General features: G+C 47.8%; 1 protein-coding gene across 6 annotated transcripts in view; it reads right to left on the bottom strand.

Annotated features, from left to right (window-relative positions):
* Positions 1 to 1,950: 1,950 nt before the first annotated feature.
* Positions 1,951 to 25,678, bottom strand: part of ESYT3 (extended synaptotagmin 3) — a 45,478-nt gene continuing 21,750 nt past the window's right edge. The window contains exons 4-23 of one of the 6 annotated variants that reach the window (XM_054479748.2): positions 24,380 to 24,456; positions 22,786 to 22,852; positions 22,005 to 22,094; positions 21,381 to 21,436; positions 19,834 to 19,954; positions 17,517 to 17,687; positions 16,592 to 16,674; positions 14,414 to 14,462; positions 13,819 to 13,908; positions 13,297 to 13,359; positions 13,132 to 13,194; positions 12,516 to 12,584; positions 11,869 to 11,955; positions 10,988 to 11,137; positions 9,149 to 9,645; positions 8,374 to 8,472; positions 7,659 to 7,790; positions 5,687 to 5,792; positions 5,523 to 5,572; positions 1,951 to 5,197 (exon numbers count right to left, since the gene is read on the bottom strand). In XM_054479748.2, coding sequence (XP_054335723.1) covers positions 5,161 to 5,197; positions 5,523 to 5,572; positions 5,687 to 5,792; positions 7,659 to 7,790; positions 8,374 to 8,472; positions 9,149 to 9,645; positions 10,988 to 11,137; positions 11,869 to 11,955; positions 12,516 to 12,584; positions 13,132 to 13,194; positions 13,297 to 13,359; positions 13,819 to 13,908; positions 14,414 to 14,462; positions 16,592 to 16,674; positions 17,517 to 17,687; positions 19,834 to 19,954; positions 21,381 to 21,436; positions 22,005 to 22,094; positions 22,786 to 22,852; positions 24,380 to 24,456 — 2,157 coding nt within the window. In that variant the 3' untranslated portion in view covers positions 1,951 to 5,160. Of the gene's footprint in view, positions 5,198 to 5,522; positions 5,573 to 5,686; positions 5,793 to 7,654; positions 7,791 to 8,373; positions 8,473 to 8,914; positions 9,646 to 10,987; positions 11,138 to 11,868; positions 11,956 to 12,515; positions 12,585 to 13,131; positions 13,195 to 13,296; positions 13,360 to 13,818; positions 13,909 to 14,413; positions 14,463 to 16,591; positions 16,675 to 17,516; positions 17,688 to 19,833; positions 20,024 to 21,380; positions 21,437 to 22,004; positions 22,095 to 22,785; positions 22,853 to 24,379; positions 24,457 to 25,678 lie in introns of those variants that run through there. The other 5 variants (XM_063662215.1, XM_054479750.2, XM_063662217.1 and 2 more) reach the window with 5 other exon arrangements.

Raw genomic sequence — 25,678 nt, 5'->3', positions numbered from 1 at the left:
TGTTTTTTTTTTTTGTTTGGTTGGTTTTTTTTTGAGACATGCAGTGGCAGGATCTCGGCTCACTGCAACCTCCGCCTCCCAGGTTCAAGTGATTCTCCTGCCTCAGCCTCCTGAGTAGCTGGGACTACAGGCACATGCCACCATGCCCGGCTAATTTGTTGTATTTTTAGCAGAGGCAGGGTTTCACTGTGTTAGCCAGGATGGTCTCCATCTCCTGACCTCGTGATCCACCTGCCTCGACCTCCCAAAGTGCTGGGATTACAGGTGTGAGCCACCGTGTCCGGCCCTCCCATAGTGTTTTTGTTTTGTTTTTTAAAGAGATGGGATCTCGGCCGGGCGTGGTGGCTCATGCCTGTAATCCCAGCACTTTGGGAGGCTGAGGCAGGCAGATCATGAGGTCAGGAGATCGAGACCATCTTGGCTAACACAGTGAAACCCCGTCTCTGCTAAAAATACAAAAAATTAGCCTGGCGTGGTGGCACGTGCCTGTAGTCCCAGCTACTCAGGAGGCTGAGGCAGGAGAATCACTTGAACCCAGGAAGCGGAGGTTGCAGTGAGCTGAGATCATGCCACTGCACTCCAGCCTGGGTGACAGAGCGAGACTCCATCTCAAAAAAAAAAAAAAAAAAAAGATGGGATCTCACTGTGTTGCCCAGGCTGGCCTTGAACACCTGGGCTCAAGTGGTCCCTCCCACCTCGGCCTTCCAAGTAGTTGGGACTACAAGTGTGTGCCACCACACCAGCCTATAGTTTATTTTTATGAACAGAAGTACCTAATTTTCACGGAGAGATGTGTGGTCTTTTAGTTAGTGCTCTTTGTGTGTTATGAAATCTTGCCTTAGTCACAAGTTGTGAAATTATTCTCCTATATTATCTTACAGCTGTATAGTTTTGCTTTACACAGTCTAATATACCTGGAGTTGATTGATTTTTGAATGATATGAGTAAAGGACCATTTCGTATTTTCTCACATGAATATCCAATTGTCCCAGCACCTTTTATTGAAAGGTCTATCTTTTCCCTTTGTTCACAGTGCTACCTCTGTCATAAATTGAGTATCTATTTGTGAATGGGTCTGTTTCTGGGCTCTTTTCTGTTCTTTTGGCCCAGTTGGCTCCCTGCACTAGTACCATTCTGTCTTAGTTATTACAGCTTGAAAATGAACTTTGGCGTTGAGTAGGCGGCTTTCTACCCTTTGTAGTTCCATGTACATTGAATCTGCTTATCAAGTTACACACACAACCTGTTGATTTGTTGGGCTTTCATTAAACATATAATTAATTTGGAGAGAAATGGCATTTGTTGGGTTTTCCAACCTCAAATGTGGCATAGCTCTCCATTTTAGGTTTACTTTAACATTTATTTAAAAAATTTTAGTTTTCTTATAGGGGTTGTTGAATGTATTCATATAGATTGATATTTTTATGCACTTATTTTCTCTTAGGGAACAGAACTACAGTTTTTTTTAACATTGTATCAAGCAAGCTTGCTGAAGACTTTCTGGTTAATTCTAGTAATTTAGATTATCTTGGATTTCATGCTCATGATCATATCATCTGCACATAGAAGTTTTGGTTAGATGTACCTCTTTTTGCCCTATTACTCAGGCTGCAATACATTGTTGAATAGAAGTGGCAATAGGGAGCATCTGTTTCTTAATATGTTTGCTGCCATTAATATAAACAGAAATCTAAACGATTCTTGGATGAATCTTTTAATCTTTTTACTTTCAACATTTGTTTGATGTGAACCTCTTATAAACAGCATATAACTGCTTTTTACTTTTATTTGACATTCTAGATTTTAATAGTGTTTATTGTAATTACAAATATATTTAGAAGTCTCTTGACCATCTTTTGTATTGTCTAATTATGTCTTTCTTTGCTTTCCCCTCCTACTTTTTGCAGGGTTGATTTTTCTTTATAACCTTTTCTTCTTCACTGCTAATTTGGAAGTTGTATATATCAACTTTATTGGCTTTCTGCTATTACTCTATTTTCATAGTTATCTTGCAATTTTGAATACATACTTAGGAGACAGAAACCACATTGCACAGGTAACCAAACATGAAAAACTTAACCACCTTTTACTAGTTAGCAATTCTTATATTTACTACTAAATGGGGTAGAAGTGGACTCTAGGGGATACAGAATATCAACTTCGGGATGCAGACCCTTCCCCCCAGGGGTAAGGGAGAGTGAACAAGAAAGGAAGTTAGAAATTAAGTGCCTCCCTACCAGGCTGAGATTTAGACTTCCTCTGGCAGCCATAGGACCATGCAACCCACTTGTGGCTAAGGAACTTGCCAAAAGGTGTTGCCTGCTGATAAAACATGAAGGCCATAGTTCTTAGGGCATGAGCCAAGGGTAAACTGTGGGGTACTTAGGTGATTGAGAACAGCTCTGTATGCCAATTAGCTAGCAGCCATGGAAAACATCAGAAGAAAAGCCCCTTCTTCCTGATATAGAGTGTCCTTCCATATTGGCAAAGCCAAACATCAAGCCCGCCGGGAAAGGAGCAAAGGAGACAGACGTCAATTTGAAGCTGAGAGGTAATGAATTAGTGACTCACACAGAGTTATATTTTTAAGATAAGTATCTTTAGCTTCCTAAATAAGATACGGTCTTGAATACTTTCTTCTGAATCAGGCTAGCTGCCCTTTCTTAGTTGTTAGTACTAACATTTTAGTTCTACTATGTTTCTGAACCCTTGCAAAAATCTTTGGTTATTTGTTTATATCTTGTGAACAATCATCAAAACTTGCTTAGGTTTGCCAACGTATTTTGTGGATTTCTTTGCTCTCCACTGCCTCTCACATGCTATTTCTGCCTTACTGGTACACTTTCCTTCTTGCTGAAATATTATCTATGGCTATTTTTCAGTTTGATATTCCTGTGTACTTTATATTTTTTTAAAAGTCTGTTTTTGTTTTGTTTCATAATTTTTGCCCGTGAGTTTCCGTTTAGTGACAGCCGTCTGCTGCAGTTGTCGCACATGTGCCCTGGATGGGAGTGGCAACCCTGTGGGGCCAATTTTATGGTTGCCTCCATCAAGGCTTCACAGGATTCCAAGTTCTAAACTAATATTCACATTCCGTCTTAGGTTTGGGGGTTTCTGTACCAAGATGATGTTAACTAACTTCAGACCCTATGCTCCTGCATATTAGCTTACTGTTTCCACCCATTGCTGAAAACCAATTCTTGTCCTCAGTGGCAGCCAAGGTATTAACAACTTTTCAGGCTCCCTGCCCCTCACACAGTGCCTATATAACCTTGCCTCCTGTCTGGTGTGTACTAAAATTCTGGTTCCCTTCAACATTTTAACTCCTCTTCAGACCATCACCAGGTATTTACCTGTGTTGCCTGACACAGGTAAAAACGGTTCAATTGACCATGTTTAAAATAAATGTATGTGGTTTAAGTTTGGAAGAAGAGGGGTAGGTTTTCACTTAACTGCCATTTTGATTAGCTGTTTTAGGGTTGCTAATGTTTCGATGTACATATGATACATTCCCTTTTTTCTCTGGTGCTTCTCCATTTTCAAGGCACTTGTCTATTTAGGGAGCAATTAGAATGCCATCATAAGGTAGACAGGGTAGGCATCAATGCTCCATTTTATTATGAGAATTTGCCATTTAAAATAGAAACCTCAGCAGAAACATTTCACCATGCATCTTCTATGTACTTAACACGGTCTTGGATGGTGAGGGTGAAAAACAATTCGAGTAGCTTGAATTGTTCCCTACTGTTCAGTTGGAGAGTAAACAAATATTAAATACCAAATACAATATAAGTAGCTGCTTAGCATGTAACCTTAGCAGGTGCCTAATCAACATATTTCTTAAAACTTAGTGTTGTAAAGGCTGGGAACTATTAAAATGGAAAATACTCAGTATCAACAGTAAATGCTACAGGCAGTGGGAAGAGTCCATTTCACTATGGATTGACTGACTTAATAGAGGAAATAGGTTTGAGACAGGACTTGAGTCAGCAGAGCACAGTATTTGGACTATTCTGGAATAGAACATCTGCATGTGAATAAGGTGGCAGTAAACTGGAATAAGAGTAACATGACAAAAACTTTGTTCTCGAATGTTGCCCTGCTTCAGAAAAGTGGCAGTGAAGGCAGAGGCAGAGACAGAAAACTGACGGCAGGTAGTGTCGTCTGAGTTGGTAAGAGAGAAGAGGAGGTCCAGGAATGTTAGAGGGGATGAGAAGTATGTTTGGTCTTGTAAAGTCTGAAATGTAAAAGAGGTGCTTGTTTAAGTACATAATTTCCATATTTTGCTTTTAACATGTTATTTAGGTGAACCAACCATCTCTTTAGAAAAGGTGAATAGCCTAAACTTATCTGAAAGCTTCCTTTTCTCTGATGGTGACACTCTTCAGCAGTATCCAGTGCTTTGCTATGAGAGTCAGACATAGACCTGGGTTTGGAACTTGGTTTGCATTTTCCTATGGAAGTAATGCTACATGCTGGAGTTTGGCCCTTAGACTACACAAGAGTATTTAACTCAAGGTATTTAAGTATATCAGTATAACATTTTTGTCAGTAGGGAAACACATTTTTAGCTCCAGGTCAAATAAAAGAACAAATCTCCAGGCATACAAGTACCACAGGTGGCAGCCAGAAGGGCTTTGGCAGTGTTAGCTCTTGGCAGTTTTGAGTTGGGTCACTTTCTATTTCCATAAAAAAAGTAACTTCCCTTTGGCCAGTCACTGCCCAGGAATGCTGGTAGTGGCTCCAGAAACAGACCTCCCCCAGCCCCTATGCCAGAGGCAGGACACTTTCTGGTACATACATTCAGGTAAGTCCTAAATCAGATGGTATATAATTACCTACTAAAAAGTGGCACTTGTTTTAAGTATATAAACACTGAGGTTTGGATAATTTAGTAGGCACAAATATAACATTTCTTTCTGGACTTGAACAAAAAAATCCAACCAAAAAAAAGTAGTTCTTGCTTTTAAATAACCTCTTCCTTATGCTATTCAGTCATGGAGTTAAATTCCACACAAGAATTATATGTATATAATTTCAAGTGGTGGTTCTGATTTAAATGACAAAATATACATATATTTGATGTAAGTGATCCAAAGGAAAAAATATATACATATATATACATTTTAATATAAAGGTGAGTGATAAGGATTCTCATCATCAGCTTCTGGGCTGTCCATCTGGAGTCAGCTCATACCTGTAAGACAGTTAGGTTTGGACTTAACGTTAGTAATGGCAGTGTGTTGTGGTAACAGGACAAACTGCCTAGTCCTGCCTGCCTGGGCCTCTGTAAGACCAGCAGAACCTGTCGCTCTGTAAGTTGGCCAGCCAGGGTTCAGGGTTAAGGCTAGAGTTTACAGGTGTCTTTTAGGGTATCAGTGAGATCTGCAGGCAGTAAAGCCTTAAATAAAGGTGTTCATCTCCCACCCTTCTGGATAACCAAAGGAGCTGAAACAGTACTGAAAAGCGAAAACTGTCTTGAATAGCAGGATAACAGTGATAAAATGGAAGGGCACACTTACCATTGTGAAAAGCCCTTAATCAGATCTTCTTTTGATAAGTCAATCAGTACCTAAATAATCACAAATAATTAGTTCCCCTCCAAAACACTGCATTAAGGAAAGAAATTGGGATAAGGCGAATTGATCATAATCTCCTTGGTATATCAAATATCTCTTGTACTTACTTTTCCTAACTCCTTTCTTCTGTGTGAGCCAAGTGGCCTACTATTTTTCACTGCAACGTCTAGTGACCTCTTCTTTACTTCTTCCATGGGAACAAAAAATTCAAATCTTTAGGAAGCAAAAAGGAAGTGAGAATTATGCATTTCATTCAGTTTTCTTGAAAATCTAAAGTGCTTCATCCATTTCCCTACTAAAACAGAAGGTACAGACTATTAGGAGCACCTAGAGCAGGACTGGCTCATAACTACTCACAATGTATCATTATTACAGATAATCACTGTCCAGTGTTGTTCACAAAACCCAGAAGTATTAAGAGGCTGTTTGCCTAGAAGTGCCTCAGACTGCTGTGGCTTAGTTTGCATCTATCTTTCTCCAATTCTACCCCTTGCTACCACTCTTCTTTTTGAGACGGAGTTTCGCTCTGTCGCCCAGGCTGGAGTGCAATGGCGCCATCTTGGCTCACCGCAACCTCCGCCTCCTGGGTTCAATCAATTCTTCTGCCTCAGCCTCCCGAGTAGCTGGGATTACAGGCATGCACCACCACACCTGGCTAATTTTTTGTGTTTTTAGTAGAGACGGGGTTTCACCATGTTGGTCAGGCTGGTCTCAAACTCCCGACCTCAGATAATCTGCCTGCCGCTGCCTCCCAAAGTGCTGGGATTACAGGCGTGAGCCACCATACCCACCCCTGGCTACCACTCTCTTAGCTGGCCCTCCTCACCCTGAACAGTACCTATTCATAGGACCACCTCAACCCCCTTCTCAGTTTTTTTCTTACCAGCTAAGGGCTAGAACACTGAACAGTTAGGTTTGCTGCAGTTGCATGGAAAATAGTGGCCACCTCCTATGGAGTAAGGCAGAGGAAACCTCTTACTTTTAGGTTTATTTTTAGGGTGGAGGTTGCCAACTCTGCCTTCCAGATAGTCCAGGCTTATCTTGCTGTCCTACTTTTGAGAATTAGTAACAGATTTAGGTTTGTCACAAAAGTCAAATGTTACACCTCTTCCCTCATATATTCCCACATAATTTTTTTAATCCCTTAGCCACGTAGTAGCTACCACACCACAATTTTGACATCTTTTTATAATTATGTCAGAGCTCCCTTTGAGGGCAAAATCTCTTACTTGTGTGGCTCTAGAGTATAGGATGCTGCCTGGCATAAAGCATTCAGTAAATGTTGAATGAATAGTCTGTCTTCCTCATACCCTTTTCTTGATACTGATGAACTCAAAGTGTAGCTCTTGAAGGAACATAATAGTTCTTAGACATGGCCCAAAGAGGACTCAGTGTAACCCTTTTTAAAAAAGTTATTGGCCAGGAAAATTATGAAATGTAATATTTTCCTAAGCTGGCTAGAAATGTCTTTTTAGAACCCTGAAGCAGAAGGTACACGCTGATGAGATTCAGACTTCTAAGAGTAAAAATATTTGGGGTAAGACTTGCCACCACTGGCCTATCAAAAGCAATGAATGTGATTAGAGTCACCCTTGTCCCCAAGGACATAGGTGGACAAGCCTTTGTGGAGAAGGGGAGGGCATCTCCTCTACCCATCACCTATGTTTTGTTGCAGGAGGGAAGACAGGCCAAAGAGCTTCAAGCTTTAGAGGAAACTTTAGGTCCTCAGGCTCAAGGAATGTTTAACTGCTGGAATTAAAACAGATCAAAAAAATACTTGAACATTCAAATCTTTTTACTACCAGAGAGACTTCATTTAAACAGAAAGAGTAGGGAACACTCCATATTCAGGAACACTTTAGCCTCTATGAGCAGTAAATGTAGGTGGCCATTTTGATAAACTTCTCTGGCACTCCACTTTTCCCACTAAAGTACAGAAGCTTCATGAAGTCATAGACTATGTTGTCTTGTTCAGCCATAGCCCCTTCCAGCATCTGGCAGGCTGCCAGGCAACATAACAGGTACTTGGCAAATACTTGAATGGGTGAGGCACTCTAGGCAGGCCACCAGCCCACTTACGTCTCATCAAACAGGGGTTCCAAGGTCTTCCGCTTCACTGAAGTCTTCTTACGACATGCCCACTTCCTTTCTGGCAACAAGTAGACACGGACGTAGGGATCAGCTCCACTGCTGGTACATGGTGTTAGGTTTCTGATTTGGTGTCAAATACATTAGGAAAAAAAAAAGGGCCCTGGTTTTCAAACACTGAAACATTTGAAAGTTTCAGTGTTTGAGAGTTTCAAACACTTCAGACATTTGAGAGGCTATATTAGCCATTCAGCATTAGATACACTTGAGGATAAAAATGCTCAGTGGTCCTGATGATCAAAAGTAATAGTGTGTAGAATTTAGAGGACAAAATATCAGACGCATGGTTTTGATAACACGCATCTTTATAATGCTTGGAGTAAAGCAAGTACTTTCCTTCTAAGGGAAGTTTGAGATTCTCACTTGGAAAATGTACTGGCTACCAGCCACTCCAGACAGTCTTGCAGTGGTTGCGTCTGAGCAAAGCCCTTGGCTCTTGAGCCCATCAGCACCACTGAAGAATGATGGCCAAAGTGCCCCTTTGAGGACTTGATTACAGCGTTCAGGCCTTCAAACCTCATTTTTCCCCCAAAGTGTTAATTTATCTTGGGACTATGTGCCCTTTTCATTGCTCTGAGTGTCCCTACTCTGATTTATGGTCACCTGATGCTCCCAAAGGACCTCCCTGGCCCTAGAATCCCTTTACCTGCAGCCATTGATTAGCACGCTGAGGCAGCGCCGCAGACACACATAGCGCACTGTGAGCTGAATCTCGCCCAGCTGCCGTCGCCTGAGGTCCCCACCTCTGTAAAGAAAGAGCCCATCACTTCTCTCGCCATAACAAGCATTGGTCCTCTTCCGCCACCCCCAAAGACAAAGAAGCATTCCTGCTTGAGGAGCATAGAGCCATGTAGGATAATAATTCGCAGTGAGTTTACTTTCAGTTGGAATTCAGTTCTATCCAGCATTCATGTATAATTATCCTACTTCATAGTAGGAAGAACGGGAACCCTGAAGTGGGATCTGCCTTTGTATCATGATTCCTTTTGGGACCTTGAATGAATTTATTAAACTTTTATGATAGTTCCATCTTGTAGGGTTATTGTGAAGGTTGAATTAAATCAGGTAACATGCTAAGCCCATAGTAAACCCTTCATAAATGACAGCCATTTATTACATAATTCTACATATTAAGCTTTCCATGTCATCCCAGTATAACTCAATGGTTCTGCTGGAAGGGACCTTACCAACCAGAGTCCAGCATCTATTTTATAGTCAGTACGCAGCTAGAGCCATAAACAGCCTGTTTGGCTCTCTCTCCCTTGTCCTGTGTTCTTTCTACCACACCATGCTGCCTCTTAGGAAGATATTTTGTGAAAAAACAACTTGCACAGAAATGTAAGTTCATATCTACTTTTCCATCCAGCGAGGTATTTTTCATACAGGCGATTTTAGAAAAGATTAAGCAGAGAGGTGCATACTCAATGTTGAGGCTGATATCTGCCAGGTCAAAGCAAGAAGAGGCCAAGGAGTTGAGCGAGGACATGCTGGGAGCCAGCCTCTTGGGCGGCCATGCGAATGGGGAGGCAGGGCATTTCATGGGTCTGGGTGACTTGATGGGCCCTGGAGAGTGGGGACCTGGGACAGTCAGGAAGATGGTGGCTGGACTCTTCTTCTCCCCCATGGGCTCACAGAACCTTTTGGCACTGTCCTTGCCTTTAGGCTCTGGGCCTGTCTCTTGGGGTGTGGGTTCAGTGGCAACGGTGGTAGCACTGGTGGTGGCTGTGGTACTCCTGGATGCGTCCTTAGTATCAAAAGCAGGGTCTGGGGGACATGGCAAATCTGTAGGGCCTTCTTCCTGAGGTTGGGCTTTGGGACCCTGGTTGGTAGCCACTTTCTTGATGAGCAGAGGGCCTTTCTTTAGGGCTTCAGGTCCAGTGTATGGGCTCCCCAGCTCTCGTTCCTCCACTTGCAAGAACTGCAAGCAGATAACAGGGTGGCTTATGAGCTGAGTCACCACTTCCACAACCTCAGCCATTGTTTCCCATTCCCCCTTCCCCCTCAGTTGTGAATTATAAAGACCCTTCCTAGGGAACTTCCATTTCCAGTAATACATATGATGTTCCAAATATTCTGAAAAACTTGTTAGAAATGTCAAATAAAATGAAGCAAACATCCTTTGAAATGCATAGCCAAATTCACAAGAAAATAAGGATAATTCTGTTAAAAAAAAAAAAGAAAAAATCTGAAAAATAAAAGTTAAGCTTTCCTAGGGTTGTATATCAACCTTGGAATTCAGGGAGTTAGAAGAGGCTGTGAGGCTAGGAGCTGAAAGGAAGACCCATGAAGGCGGGATCTCTTTAGTTAAAAAAGTAGTTTGGGATAAAAATTATTCTGCCTACCGGCAAAGACTTGATGACAAGAACATGTGTTTGTCACAGCCTGTACTCTGGTTGAGGGGACAAAGTCTTTCCTAAAACATGGCACCTCGTAGGCCTGTCCTCATATGAATTTTGAGTATAAATACGAGCTACCTATGGGATCTTGAAACCCAAAGTTAAGAAATATACATAAAAATGGATTCAGGTTTGTAATGCACCTGAGGTGCTGAGCTGCAGCAAAAGCAGAAGCTCCTTGGAAGAGAACAACCTCAATCCAGGTCATAAAGGAACACTGAACATATGTTTGCAATCCAAGTTATAAAACAGAAATGAGTCACCGTCAAAAAACATCAACAGACAAAACAAACATCAAAATTTAACTCCCAAGATCTTCAAATAATAGAACACACATATTAATACATTGTAACATATTTTCAAATGACCAAAGATGGAATATAAACATGAGAAGATAACAAAATTCTATGAGAAAATACCAGATAGATTTGGAAAAGATAAAAATAGAAATGAAAACTCACCATTGAAAAAACCATGAACAGGTTAAACAGCAAACTAGCCATAGCCAAAGAATTAGTGGCCTGGAAGATAGCTCTGAGAGAATTAGAATGTACCACCATGAATACAGAGATGGGAAATATTTAGTTGAGGTCAAGAGACATGGAAGATAGATGAGAAGGTACATTATAGAAAATTCTAGAGAGAGGAATTTAAGAAGAATGGAGGAGAGGCAATATTTGAAGAGCCTGTATCTCTTCAAATATTGACTCGCTCCCATTCAGTATTTCAAAATTGATGAAAAACATGAATCCATCTCCTGGCTTCTTCCAGGCACACAGCAGGTGCTTAGTGCTGGGGCAGTTCACCCTGCTCCATTGCCAGAGCTCTATTCCTCCCCTCCCGCAGGGGACCGGAGAGATTTACCCGAAGCACCAGCCTCATGGAGATGAGGCTGTCCAGGCCTGAGTGGTCCAGCTGAAAGCGCTGCTCAAGAGTGAGGTCAGCATAGGGGAGGATCTGGCACAGGGGGACCTCCAGCATTCCCAGAGCACACTCCTGGTCATCATCAAGCACCTGGGCAGTGGTCCAGTCACAAAACAAGAGGATAACCAAGCCCCACCACTCCACTACTAGTATCTGAGCCCCAGCCGAGTTTGGGTTTACTTCAGTCTGTACTGTGCTTCTATGGACATCTGGTCCTATTCTGTAAACTAGAATGGGATCAGGCCAGACCTGGTCCTTGTCTTCTGTCAGGGAAGACAGTGACTCAGAGTAGAGGCAATTATGATCTGTATGAGCTAGTCTGTTAAATGCCCAGAGCCAGGGGGCTTTGGGGATTGATGAGCTGTGCTGCTCTCCAGGCAGGGCTCAGGGCCCCAAAAGATCCCAGCTCCACCACTTGTTGGTCATGAGATCTTGGACAAAACATTGTTTTTGCCTCTCTTTGCTTACTCTACAGATCTTTTGTGAAGATTAAATGAAATATATATTTTTTAAAGTGTACCATTATTAATGTCCTGTGTAGATAGGCTACTCTGGGTACTGTGTAGCAAATATAAAGACCCCTTTGCAGGGAAAGTCAAGGGACTTGAGGATTTATCCTCCCACATCCCCCTATACAATGACCTCAGGCACTAGCCTTAAGGAGATGAGGCCTTGTGGGGCCTCAGTGTTCTCTCTCACATACAAGGGGCTGACTTTAAACACTGCCAGGAGAACCTGCTCAAGGTGCACTTCAAGCTTCCCAGCCCGCCTGGCTTAGAAACCTCTTAACTCTGGTTTCAAGAGCCCTTCTTCCAGCAAACCTTCAGATGGAGCTGCTCAGTGGCCACATTGTGCACAAAGAAGGAGAACACCTGGCTCCACACAGGGTCCTTGTTGTGGGGACAGGTCTGGGAACAGAAGAGGGAGAGATCACTGAAGGGTTAGGTTGGGCAGAGCTGGATACCGGCACCCTCTGCTATCACTCTGGCCACCGGGTACCATTGGGAACCTGACCTATATGCCCTGGGATCAGACCCAAACACGCTACAGCTAGTGGGAGGCACTAGGACGGGACAACCACACTCAAAGGCAGGGAGTGGTTTGCCAGGAAGTTTTACGGGGGAGCTGAAAATCATATTGGCCTTAGAGCTCACTTCAGGAGAGGAGAGGCCAGCAGGATTTCTGCTGCTGGACTGAGAAAATTCATGATTGGTGGAAAGGACACGGGCTTCAGAACCATGCCCAAGCTTGAACCCTAGTTCTGTGTCCTTGGTCAAGTCATTTATCTCTGATCCTCAGATTCTTGAATTATAAAACTATTTTGTGAGGTTATTTTGAAGACTAAATATAACATCAAGTGCCTACTAGGCATTCACCATAAGTTAATTCCCCTCCCTTTTGCCTCTCTCCCTGAGAAGGGCTGGGTCCTTGTTTCCTTACCCCAGGGCTACACACCAAGCTATCTTACCTTACTTGTATGTGTCTTCTTGCCTACAGATAGTTTGACATAGGAAGAAGGGTCTTTGCTGACCTTGTTCTGTGAGGAATCAAATCCATAACAGTGAAGGTGGCATAGTCAGTATCAGCTTGAGACAGTCCTACCCCCAACCCCCAGGAGCATCTGGGGGAACTGGGGCCACCCAGTTACTTCTCTTTGAGAGAAAGCTACTCTAATGCCCCAGTCCCCCTGGGCTGTCATTACTGTGCAAGCCCCAGGACAGGACCGACCCCAGAAAGCAGTTCCAAAAGACCAGAAGCCAGAGCTGGGCCTGGCCAGGCACAGGCTCTTGTTCCCTGGGGCTATGAAAACAGAGTGGAATCTGGCTCCTCCTCTTAGCTGTGTGACCCAAAAAATGATAATAAAAATGAATGACAGTCATCATGAGACTCAGGGATAACAAATGTGGGGGATGAGTTGCCAAGCCTAGTGCCTGGCACACAGTAGACTCCACAATCAGCACCTCTTGTTATCCCCAGGCTGTGTGTGCACAGACTGTGGCCCAGAAGACATGGGGTTGTGGTTACTCTGGGGAGAGAAGCTGTGATTTGCCCTCCCTGGAGTTTTTAGCCACATACTCACTCACTCTGGCAAACCTGGAGAGTTTTTTGGCTCGATATTCACCATTCAGGTAGTCAAAAGGGTTTCTCTGCAGCACAGGAATAACGGGGTTAAAGCAACACAGGACAATTTGAAAGTGACGGGCACTTTGTTGCGTTTGTGTGACACTCTGGACATGTCACCAACTCACCGGCAAGTTGCAGGCACTCTCCAAGAAGACCACGAGAATGGCAGTGGAAAGGCCACCATGGTCCTGCAAACAGACACAGACCCTCACTGGGTACTCCCAGCAGCAGGACAGAAAGACTGATTTTGGAGAAGCCTATCATGGCAGAAGAAAGCCAGCTAGCCTTCACACTCCAGACTAGCTGCCGGAGGACCTCTCACAACCTAGCATTTTGTTGAGGTTAAGAATATAACTGGTGCATGACAGATTCAAGTTAGACACTGAGTGGATTTCCCTATGAACTGGGAGGACAGGCATTGACACAGAGTTCTAAGGACCCCATCATCTAAAGATGATGGAGATGCTCAGAGGACATTTGCTGAGAGCCATCAGGAGCTGCCCTGTGTGGAGATGGGCTGAGTGACATGTTCTTCAGGAGGTGAGCAAGAAGGGGGCATCATCTCCCTCCCTTCCTCCACCTGCACACATCTGGCACGTGTGCTCCTCCACCTTTCTGCAAGGGAGCCCTTGACACCCCACACTCACCTCAGTCAGAGCTTCTTGGTCAGTAAGCAATGAAAGCCACTCCAGCCGCAGGTGCAGCCGCCCGCTGGTTGTGTCATTCAGGACAAACCACTGTGGGGTAGGGGCAGAAGGCTCAGGGAAAAGGGCCAGGGAGATGCTACTGATGCTCTCTGGGCAGCCCAGTCTTGAGACCTGGTGTCCTAGTAGGGACGGGGAAACCCGTCCTGGTATGGGAAAAGGTGGACCAGCCCAGAGAGGGTATGCTCTGGGCTCAGAGGGACTGGGAGATGTGGTTATAGGAAGACAGAAGTGCTACACTGTGGGATTAAAAAAAAACCAGGCCCAGCCTGCCCTCCCCTATAATGTGACTGTCCCCTGCTGGGGTCCTTAATCTGTGGGTATTTCCCAGGGAAACTTCTTCCAGCCAGGGCCCTGGAGAATACCCTGGAGCCATCTGTGCCTCACCCAGCTCTTGCCCTGAGGATGGACATGTGTGCAGCCTAGCACAGAGGGGGACCACAGCGTAGGAATAGCTGGGCTGAAGCAAGCTGTTGGAGCTGTCCACAGGAAAGGGCTACCTTGAAACTCCCCCGAGGGTTGCAAGCACCAACTGTACCTCATCTACCACTCTGTTGGTCATGACATCTCCAAGGCAGATCTGCAGGCTGGAATATATAGGGAGAGGGGATTGGGTCAGCTCAGAGGAAGAAAGCAGCAGAGGGCATGGAGGCCCACACTGGACTCTGTTTTCAGATATCTGAGCGCGGCCATTAAGACAGAGGCTCTTACCCCAAAGAACCAATGGGAGACCAGCATCAGCTCGAGTGAAGGAAAGACTAACTACCATCAGGGCTGCTCCCATTGGGTGTGCTACCTGGGGAGGAAGGGGGCTCCCATCCCCAGAGGGGACAAGCAGAGGCTGCTGGACACATAACCTCTGGATTTCTCAGTGACAGTGCAACTAGCATTTTGAGTGGGATGATTTTTCCTTGTGCAAAACTACCCATGCATTGCAGGAATTTGGCCTCCTGGTCCTGTGCCCTTTAAATGCCAGAGGCATCACCTCTCACAGTCATGTTAATAACTCCAAATGCCCCTTCATTTCCAAATCTACCCCAGGTGCCCTACAAGGGAAAGTATAGTTGGCATGTGATGTAGTTTGGATGTCTGTCCCCTCCAAATCTCATGGTGAAATGTGATCCCCAATGTTAAAGGTGGGCGGGGCCTAGTGAGAGGTGTTTGGGTCATGGGGGCAGATCCCTCATGAATGGCTTGGTGCCCTCCCCACAGTAATGAGCTCATGCAAGATCTGGTTGTTAAAAAGCTGGGACATCCTCACTCCTCTTGCTCCCTTCTCTCTTGCCATGTGACATACCTGATCCCCCTTCACCTTCTGCCCTGAGTAAATGCTGGCACTATGCTTCATGTACAGCCTGCAGAAGGCTGTGAGCCAGAAAACCCTCTTTTCTTTATAAATTACCTGGCCTCTGGTATCCTTTATAGCAATAAAATATGGACTAACACAGCATGTGTGTGTGAGAGGAGGTAACACCCACACCTCAGCTTGCCCCTAACTCACCCTGAGCCAAGCCCAACCAGAAGGTCCTGACAGCCAGAGGGGAAAATGTAATTCTATATAACTGTAAGAAACATGCTTAAGCTCAAAACACACCTGAAATCAGTTACTAATACATAAAGCATGACCCACAAGCCACACTTCTAATCTGCAACATCACAAAAATTGCAACTGTTTTTATTAAGATAAAAATAAAAAATGATAAGCAACATCTGGTGGTGAATCTATGTGTATTAACATCTAGGCTAATACACACAGATTCTGCTTGTTTCTGAAACTGTCAGATTGTGCCCCTCTCTGTTTGTTTTGTTTCTTCTTTTCAAACTTACATGATCTTGGAAACAAGCTAAACAACACAGGAATCTGAAAATTTGGGTAAACCTGCCTTTTCTGCTTCCTCATCTGAGATAAGCGGTGTTAACAGCCTGCCTTTCTCTGCTAACATGAACACGTGCAAAAATACGCATTCAAGGTTCCTCTCCCAGATGATGACTCAAATGACATGTTATACCCAGCTGCTCTCCCCCACTTCATAATGGGTGTCCTCCAGGTTAATACACAGAGATTCCACTTGTTTTTCAGAGCTGCAGAATATTCTGTAGTTTGGCAATGGAAAATTTATTCAAACATTCAGCCAGTGTTCTCTGAGGTTAGATATTCATTTAGGGGATGGGGGTGTTGTTTTTCTTCTATGGATAGTTCTGCAATAAACATTTCAGATACTAGGGCTTTTATTTTATAGGAGATCCTGGAAGTGGGACTGCTGGACCAAAATACATGTAAGTTTTAAATTTTGATAGCCAGCCCCACCCTGATCATTTTAGTCCTCTCATACCCCTGAAGGGCTGGGTTCTACCCCCTAGAGCATGGCCCAGGGTTCCTTGGGACTGAGCATCTGGCCATCCATGCCAGCCTTGTCTACTACTCCAAATGGGGACTTGGTACATTATCAGGAAGACAAAAAGCAGAGCCATAATATACAAATCTTGGGGTCCTCTCTGTACCCCCAGGGCCTAGGTCAAGGTTGGGCACTTGGGAGACATCTGGGAAGGTTTGTGATAGGAATGTAGAATGGTGAGGCAGGTTGCCTGGCACAGTCACCATGTCAGGGTGACCAGAGAGGGTTGCTAGTCATTAAGTGGTAGGAGCAGGGTATCTAGCCCAGCACCCCGCAGGGAGGGAAGGCTGCCTCCAGGCCCAGCTGTGCGCCCTCCTCACCTGCCCAGGAAGTCATCCCTGTCGGTATCCTCATCATACAGGTCTACCTCCAGGTCCTGTCCAGGGACTTCGTACACCATGAACTGGAAGGAAAAAGAGGTGTCTTGACCTGCAGGCAACAGTTGACCTTATGTATGACCTAAGGGGAGCCAAATCATGGCTCAGAACGCTAGCAGGTTCCTGACCTCCTCAGTGCCTCAAGAACCCCACCCATAAGAAGGGAGTGAAGCCCCTCCCCTGCAGGGGGAAGAGATGATTAGAGAAAACATGTGCAAGCCATGGCAGAGCAGATGCCCAGGGGACAGTGGCTGTTTGTTCTGCATAGGCCATGCGGTGTCCTGAGCACCTGTTCATTACATTCTCCTGGCCCCCCGTGGGTCTGCAATATCAGGAAGCCCCAAGCTGCCTTTTAGCACCCCTGCTTTCACTGCCTCGCCCCAAACGTAACAGAGCATCCAGATGGTATATTGGGAGGGGAAGTTGAGAGGGGTCACCTAGGATGTGGCTCCTGGAGCGTGTAATCTGGGGGCCTTAACAGGCTGTGGGTTCCACCCTTCAAATAGTAGGGATTGTGGTTGAACTTAAGGAAGAACTTCAGGCTCTTGGTGTTTGGCTCTGACAGGGGAAGCTGAGAGGAGTGGAGCAGAAATGCCTCTAAGGCTCTTTCTCTTTGATTTGGAAACTTCTAACAAAGTTGGAAGGGGAAAGGAGGTAGGAATTTGCCTTCAGGCTGGCCCTTTAGTCGGGCCAGAGTAACCCAGTCTGGAAGCCTGGTAGATACGGGAGCGGGAATTCCACAGACTTGCCTGTCTCCAAGGCCCACTCCCTGCCTAGTGTTGCCCCTGGATTGCCTCTGCCCGGCATGACTCAGAGTGAAGGCTAGAGGGCATCAAAGGATTCCAGGAGCAGCCAAGGAGACCCTTACCTCAAACACTTCGTTCCAGGTGGGGTTCAGGTTCCTGTAGATGGTCCTACTCCGGAAATGCTGTAGGCCGATGCTCACCTTGGCGTAGGGATCTGACTTGCCTCGGAGCCCCAGAAAATTGTCCTTCTGGGCCAGCTTCTCTGCCTCCAGCAAGTGCACTCTGATCACCCCCTGGAAAATGTCCAAGCCCAGGGCTCACAGCTGCTTCCTGGGGCCTCCAAGTCCTGGAGTATCAGAGCTAAAGCCATCAGAGATCACTGGTGCCCCCAAACTGCCCCCTCCACGGTCTGGACCGGGAGATAGAAGCCAGATACGGCAGTGACCTGGCCAAGGCCACACAGCAAGTGATGGCAGGGCTCTCTCTATCAGTATGCCCTGCCCACAGCCCTGGCCTCCCCACTTCCTGCCTCCAAACTGCCACATGAATGGCTTATTCAACTGCAGCTATTTGTCTCCCTCCTGTGCCAACAATCATGACACCTATGGAAGCTTCCCTCTTTTACTCCAGCCCCCTCTGTTGTGTGTCCTACATGTAGCCTCCTACAAGGGAGTCCTAGCATCCCTTCTCCTGGCCCCTGTGGGCACTGCCGGCTGCTGACAGTAGGTACCTGCACTCCTAAAGGCCCCAACACTGAGCCTCATCCCCACCACATTCTGGACTGTACTATAGGGCAGACCCCCTCCCCACACTTGCATGAATAGATGTTTAAAAGGAAATGAAAGAGATATAACTGTTAATAAAGACTGGAGCACAGGAATTAGGAAAGGCATAGTTCATGGGCTTTGAGGTATATCGCCTTCCTAGAATTTTTTTTTTTAATATTAGTAAATACACATGCATTTACTCTTTGACCCAGAAATCCCACTTCTAGGAATCTATCCCAAGGGCATACTAGCAAAAATATAAAAAGACATGTATGCAAGGCTCTTCATTACACTACTATTTGTAATAGTGAAAGACCCAACAAAACATAATGTCCATCAATAGGAACTGTGTTGAATAAATTCAGTACATTCCCATAGTGAAGTACTTTGGAGCTCTTAAAAAGAATGTGGAAGAGCTCTAATCTACACTGTCATAGCATGATCCTCATGACATACTCAGTGTTAAAAGCACACTGGGGGCCGGGTGCAGTGCTCACGCCTGTAATTCCAGCACTTTGGGAGGCCAAAGTGGGCGGATCACCTGAGGTCAGAAGTTCGAGACCAGCCTTGCCAACATGGTGAAACCCGGTCTCTACTGAAAATACAAAAATTAGCCAGGCTTGGCGGCGTGCCCCTGTAGTCCCAGCTACTCAGAAGGCTGAGGCTGGAGAATCACTTGAACCTAGGAGGCAGAGGTTGCAGTGAGCCAAGATCATGCCACTGCATTTCAGCCTGGGCCACAGAGCAAGACTCCTCACCACCACCTCCCCTCGCACCCACTGCCCAAAAAAAAAGCATGCTGGGGAAAACTGTACTATGCTGCCAGCTATCGAAGAAAGGGGGAATTTGAATATAAGCAAATATGTGTCATACGACCATATATATGTATTTCTTCATATTAAGTAACAAAGGACAGGTGTGGTGGCTCATGCCTGTAATCCCAGCACTTTGGGAGGCTGAGGCGGGCAGATCACTTGAGCCCAGGAGTTTGAGACCAGCCTGGCCAACGTGGCAAAACACTGTCTCTACAAAAAATACAAAAATTAGCCAGGCGTGGTAGTGCACGCCTGTAGTCCCAGCTACTCGGAAAGCTGAGGTAGGAGGACTGCTTGAGCCCAAGAGGTGGAGGCTGCAGTGAGCTGTGATTGTGCCACGGCACTCCAGCCTGGCTAGGCAACAGAGCAAGACCCAATCAATCAATAAAATGGAAGGATAAACCATTACTTATAAGTGAAGGGTGGGGAGTAGGTGGAGAGAACAAGGGATAGAAGCCAGACTCCTTAAAATGTAATTTGTTTTTTAATTGGACTTTGGAAACACACAACTACTTTACATAATTGTAAAAGGAAGTTAAGGTAAAAAACCCTAAAAATGGAGAATAGAATGAAACAAGTCAATGTAAATATTCATGGCCAGTTGTCACAAACAGAGGAAATATTCCAAGTAAGTTTAGAATGCAGTAAATTTGACACTACCTCCCAAGTGGGATACACCCCAAGGACAAAATGTCTTTAGTAATTATGACGTGGGCGATGGTGTTTGTACCATTACCATTATTCTGGGACTGTCAAGCATTAGTGTGAAATAAAGCCAATGCACCACATGTGAAGGCTGAGAGGATATTTGCGCTGCCTCCCAGCAGGCTGGTCTGTGGCTAGTACTGGGCACTCACACAGGGCAGAGGGAAGCGCAGGTTGGTCAGATCCAGCCCCTTCTTCACAGGCACAGTCACACGGTTGGGCAGCACCAGGTGGGCGGCAATGAGGTCCTCCAGCAGGCTGTCTGACATGTCACTGGACACAAGGCAGGACCAGCTGTGGAGGGGTGGCACTGCCTCCCCCATGCCACCTGCCACTCCATCCCTAGCAGGAACCAGGAGTCCAGCTTGGTAGGGTGGGCCCCACCTAGAGAACAGCCCTGACCCCACTTGCCTGGGTAGGGGTGGGTGTGCTTATACATCGTGACAGCCCCTGACATTCTATCTCAACAGCAGTCCTCCCACCTACACGTCCCCGATTCCCTCTGCCTCCAGGCTACTTTGTTCTTGGAGGTCACACAGCACAGTGGCTAAGAGCAAGGCTGAAGCCTGTGTTAGAATCTCAGCTCCACCATCGACTAGCTGTGTAGCCTTGGCAAGTCGCTAACCTCTCTGGACCTCAGCATCCTCACCTCTAACCTGGGGCTAATAATGCGTATTCCTGGGGTTGTTTGTTCGTTGCCTGACTCCACCTCCTGGTACCGGGGGACAGGGATGGTGCCTGGAACAGGGCTGGCACGGTGTAAATACTTTTTGAATAAAAGAACGCACGCCTGGATTCCCTTTGTCCAGTGTGGGTGAGATCCATGCAGATGTCAGTGAATAAGCAAGTCAGCGGCCCTCCCCTGAGTCTGACGAGCCAGCTGGTGCCAGCCCTGACCAGTCCAAATGTCCCTTCCTCCTGGGGAGGTGTGTCCAATGGGGCTGGTGCCTTTCTCTGCTCCTCTCATGGGGCCTGGGGCTCTGAGAGCAGCCTTCACTTGCCCCCAGATGGTGAGATCTCCAGGACCAGCTACTCCTCACTGGCCTCTGCTGCGACAGTGCCCCTTCCATGCCTATGTTTGTGACCATGGTCAGGGGAAGTCACATAGGCTTCTCACCACACACTTGGTTTGGAAGGGGTGCAGTGAGGAAGAAAGGACACTCGTGTGTCCACACCCAATGTGCCGCCACCACACAGCTGAGTGTCCTCCGAGGGACCCAAGGCAGAGGAACCAGGCTCCCCTTTTACTGAGGAAGAGCCCAGAGAAGTGAAGCAACTTCTCCACATTCACTCAGTTGCTCAGTGACAGAGCCAGGAGCTGGCTGCCTCTGGTTTCAGAGCCACACAGCCTCCCCTCAGACCACATCTCAGCAGACAGAGCCACTCTCCCCCTGCACCAGGACGGGGACCTGAACGTCAGCCCAACATTCAGCAAAGCACTTCTTGCCCACTACATGGGTGTGGGGTGTGGTGTGTGGTGTGTGTGTGTGGTGTGGGTAGGGGGTGTGCTGGGCACAGTGCCCACCCACAGAGGCCACACAACACCGTTAGCCTCCCACTCCAAACAGACCAATGCTTCTCCCTCTGCAGAGAGCACCAGGAGGGAAAGCACCACCATCGTACAGCTCCCGTCACTGGCTGCAGAGCCCTGGAGGCCCCCAAACTTACGATCTCCCTCAAGGCTCTCCCAGGCACCTACTTGATTCCCGGCGCATCTAGCAGGTTGGTCAGGCCAGTCCAGTTGATCTGTAGGTGCTTCAGGGGCAGAGGGAAGCTATTAGGCTGGAAAGGGTTGGGAGCCCAGGGCTGAGAACCCCCTGCCAAGAGCCTCACACCCATGTGAATGGAGAACCCAGCCTTCCAGGGTGGGGGTTCAGAGGAAAGCAGGCAGAGAACCCTCTGCCAGGGTGTTAGGCAGGCGAGGCCACCTCCCAGCCCAGCTCAGGCATCTAGCGGTATCGAGGGCCCAGGCCTCAGCTCAGGATGGGAGTGGAACCTGCTGCTTCCCAGGCTGAACCCCTACAGGAGTGGGATCGTCCACATGGCCACAGGCTGGCCTGAACTTTGAAAGCTCAGAGTTTGAGCCTCGGCTCCAATTCAGACCATCTGTGTGACCTTCTCTGAGCTTAGCTGCCTCATCTTAGGGAGGGCAGAGTCTAGCTCAAGCTGCCTTAAGGATTAAATGAGATAAGGGGTATGACTCCCCAGGTCTCAGTGGGCTTGGACAATGTCCATTCTTGGACTCAAACCCAATGTCTAGGGCCCGGCAGACCAGTGCCTACTCCCAGGGAGCAGCAGGCTTACCGCAGTCCTTGGGACTCACCGGCTTCTGAAGGAAGAACACAGTCACGGCTCCCACAAAGGGCTTGTCCACTAGGAGGGGCTCCAGGATGACCCGCAGGGTGCCCTGCAACTGGATAGGCACAGAGGGCCCGTGAGGGGCCCAGGCCTCCTTTCTCCCCGTGCCTGCTGGGCTCAGCTGAGGCCATCTGCTGCCTCATTTCATGCCCATGCCACCCCACATGTCAGGGCCACCTGCCCCAAGCTGCCTGCTCTCACAGCAGGAACCGTACGTAAGGTGCTGAGGCCTGGACACAGCTGCCACCTCTTGCCAGCTACCAAGGGGCCTTGAGCTGGCCCCACTGCCTTCCACAGGTGTGCTGGCCTGAGAGACCTATAGCCTTTGCCAAGTTTTGGGCTGGCCCAGCCAGCAGGGACCCAGGAATGATTTCCAGGCCCAAATCAGCTCTTCTACTCCAGCCGAGAGTTATTTTCACCTCCTGGGTCCACCTCAGTCTCTAAGCAATGGCTTTCCATCGCTCCATGAACACCACCTCTCTCCTCGCCAGGCAGCCAAAGCCTCTCCCAGGGCCTTTGCAGTCAGATGAGGCTGGGGTCTCTAGAGCACAGTAGTGGGTTGGTGAAGCCCAGCCACCACTTCCTGGCCATGTGACCTCAGGCCTACAGCTCCTCTGTAGTCACCATCCTCTGTGTTTAGTGTTGCCACCACCTTCTGCGGCCTACTCTGGCATGACCTGGCTTCCCCTTCCCTGATCCCCACCCTGGGGGCTGGAACAGAGGCAGCCCCACCGGGCTCCACGCACCTGGATCCCGTTCACACCAGCCTGAATCTTCTGCAGCTCCACACTGATCTCACAGTCCCCGATGTAGCTGAAATGGGGGGTGGAAAAGGAAGATGGGGAGGAGGGGTAGGTCCACTTGCTCAGAGAGGTTGGGAAACTTGCCCAGTGTCACACAGCCGGAGCCCAGGCAGCCAGTTGCTGACCCTGAGCTCTAAGCACTGGGCACATGGCCTAGTAGCCTCAGCCTTTCTCAGCTCTGCTCAGACCTGACCCAGACGCTGATCCAAGCCCAGACCCCAGGAGGCAGCCCCTGTGGGTCCCTGCATTCAGGTATCCCAGGCATATCCTCATCTCTGACCATGAGAGCAGTGATTCCAGGCACTCATCTCACCCAATGATACCCTGAAGATGAAAAGGAGGGGCTCTTGGTAAACACACTGCCCACCTTTCCACCCCTGCTGTCCCCCTGTCCCATCTCTGCCCAGGTGTCTTTCATGGGGACACAGAAGCAGTCCCCACTGCTTACATCCCAGGTGCTGCTGGGGCTGGTGGAGGTGGGCAAAGGTAATGAGGTGTCAGGCTTCAGCATAGAAGCCCAAGTCCACCCAGTGATGGACACAGGGAGCCCAGAATGGGTGCCCTTGAGGGTAAAGATCAGCAGACCCTGTGAAAGCACTGAAGGAGACTCAGGGGAGGGAGAGGGGCAGCCAGCACACATGTGCAGGGCACAGGCAGAGGAGCCCAATGTTACAAATCGCAAAAACCAAGTGCCTCTTGAAAGGGCAGGAGTGAGCCGGACGGGGAAGATGGGGACCCCGGGGGCTGCCTGGGCAGCTGAGTGGGCCACACAACCTCGATGTGCCCTAACTGTTCCTACAAGGATCTTGTGGCAGAGCCCCAGGGGCTGGGAGCACCTGATAGCCTGTCACCATCCCAACCCACTTGGGACCAGCCCCTAAATGGTGATGGGTGGTCCGAAGAACTAGCTCCTATCTTCCCAACATGCTGTCAGTGCCAGCCTCTAGGCTAAGGGCAGAATGAGACATGGGAAAGGAATGGCAACACTCTGGATCCTCAGGAGTTGGTCCTTTGTCTTTTAAAGTGCAATTCAAATCTTGCCACTTCCAGGAAGGCTTCCTGGACTGAGCCTCCCTTCTTCCTGACTCACACCCATTATGAAACTCATTTCAAAGAGATATCCTTGCCCAACCCCCTGAACTAGTCACTTATGTGTCTTTGCATTCTCTATTTTCCTGAGGTGCCGCAGAGCCCAGGTCTCCAGCTGACCTCTCACAGCCTGTGCTTGGAACTCCCTGGGCCTCACCAATGGACCTCACATCTTCTTATCACACTTGCTCCCACTAGACACATCCTCTCTGAGGCAGCTGGTCTGACCCTCCAAGTGACCCAGGCCTGGCTTCCAAGAAAGCTCTGCTGCCTGGGTCTTGGAACCCAGAGTATGCCAGGGGATGGGAGAAGCTGGGAGGAGGGGAGGGTCCTGTGAGGGGTTCCACATCCCAAGTCAGAGTGTATATATACTACTCCATCTTCAAACTGGCTGTTCCCACAGTGTCCCCTGCACACTGAAGCCCATACCCGGCCCGACAGAGCTCACCAGATCTGCAGGTCCACAGTCACACGTCTTCGGTTGCACGTGTTAGTGTGTGCCTTGACACCGTTGACCCTGGGACACTGGAAGAAATGCCAGAAGGGCTAGGTCAGAGGCTTCTGGTAGCAGGGGACAGCTGCCAGCTCTCCCCCCAGCACTGGGCTTTGTCAGCAACAAGCATGACCACCATACTTCCCCAGGATGAGGCACAGACATGTAAATCTAACCTGCAGCCCAGAGACTTCCCTCCCTAGAATGTGCCCCCTCCTTCCTCTCCCCTCCTGCCCCCACTCACACAGCCACACAGAGCGGCCCTGACGCCAGGCCTGTTGTTCATGCCCCATAGCAAACTCTGGAAGTGGGTCCTTTCCCTTTCCCTTTCCACGTGAGGAAACTGGAGCTTAGAGAAGTCAAGTCACTGGCCCCACAGCACAGGGTGGAGCTGGGCATAGGCACGGGAACTACAGGAAGCTGGCAATACTCACAGGTGTGAATGAATGCTTATGGCAGCTGAAAAACATTTTTTAAATGTTCATGGGTGTGCGAAGAAAGTGGGTGTGGTGAGTGCACTGGGTCCTGGCCAAGCCCAGGAGGGTCGTGTGAGGAGCCCTCTGTGACCCCATGATGGAGAGGAGGGGACATGTGGGGAATGGGAGAGCAGAGGGAAGGGGGGTGGCCAGGACATGAAGAGCGCTGAATACCAGGATCAGGAGGCAGGTGTTTCTCCTGCAGGGCTGGGACATCTGTTCAGCCTGCAGCTTCCCCCTCCAGGTTCTTCTGATACGGTAAATATCATTTCTTAGGATCGCTTGCCAGCAGTGCTACATCCCACAGACCAACGGTCCCCAATCTTTTTGGCACCAGGGACCAGTTTCTTGGAAGACAATTTTTCCACAGAGCGGGGGTGGGGTGGGAAATGGTTTTGGGATGAAACTTTTCCACCTCAGATCATCAGGCATTAGCTTCTCATAAGGAACATGCAACCTAGATCCCTCACATGTGCAGTTCACACAGGGTTTGTGTTCCTATGAGAATTTAATGCCGCCGCCAATCTGACAGGAGGCGGAGCTCAGGCAGCAATACTCACCCCGGCTGCTGACCTCCTGGTGTGTAGCCTGGTACTGAGAGTTGGGGACCCCTGGCATAGATACAACCACCAGAGGAGCAGCCTGACTGAGCAGGCTCTGCTGTGAACACAGCACCCTGCAAGCTTCTTGGCTCCTAGCCTGCTGAATTCTTCAAAAGCCAACTTAGCCATCACCTTTTCCTGGAAGTCTTCCCTGACTCCCACAGCCCCTCCACCCC

The sequence above is a fragment of the Pongo pygmaeus genome, chromosome 2 (assembly GCF_028885625.2).
Source record: "Pongo pygmaeus isolate AG05252 chromosome 2, NHGRI_mPonPyg2-v2.0_pri, whole genome shotgun sequence".
NCBI lineage: Eukaryota > Metazoa > Chordata > Mammalia > Primates > Hominidae > Pongo > Pongo pygmaeus.
The sequence above is the reverse complement of the archived record's forward strand: the minus strand, read 5'-3'. Positions and strand labels throughout refer to the sequence as shown.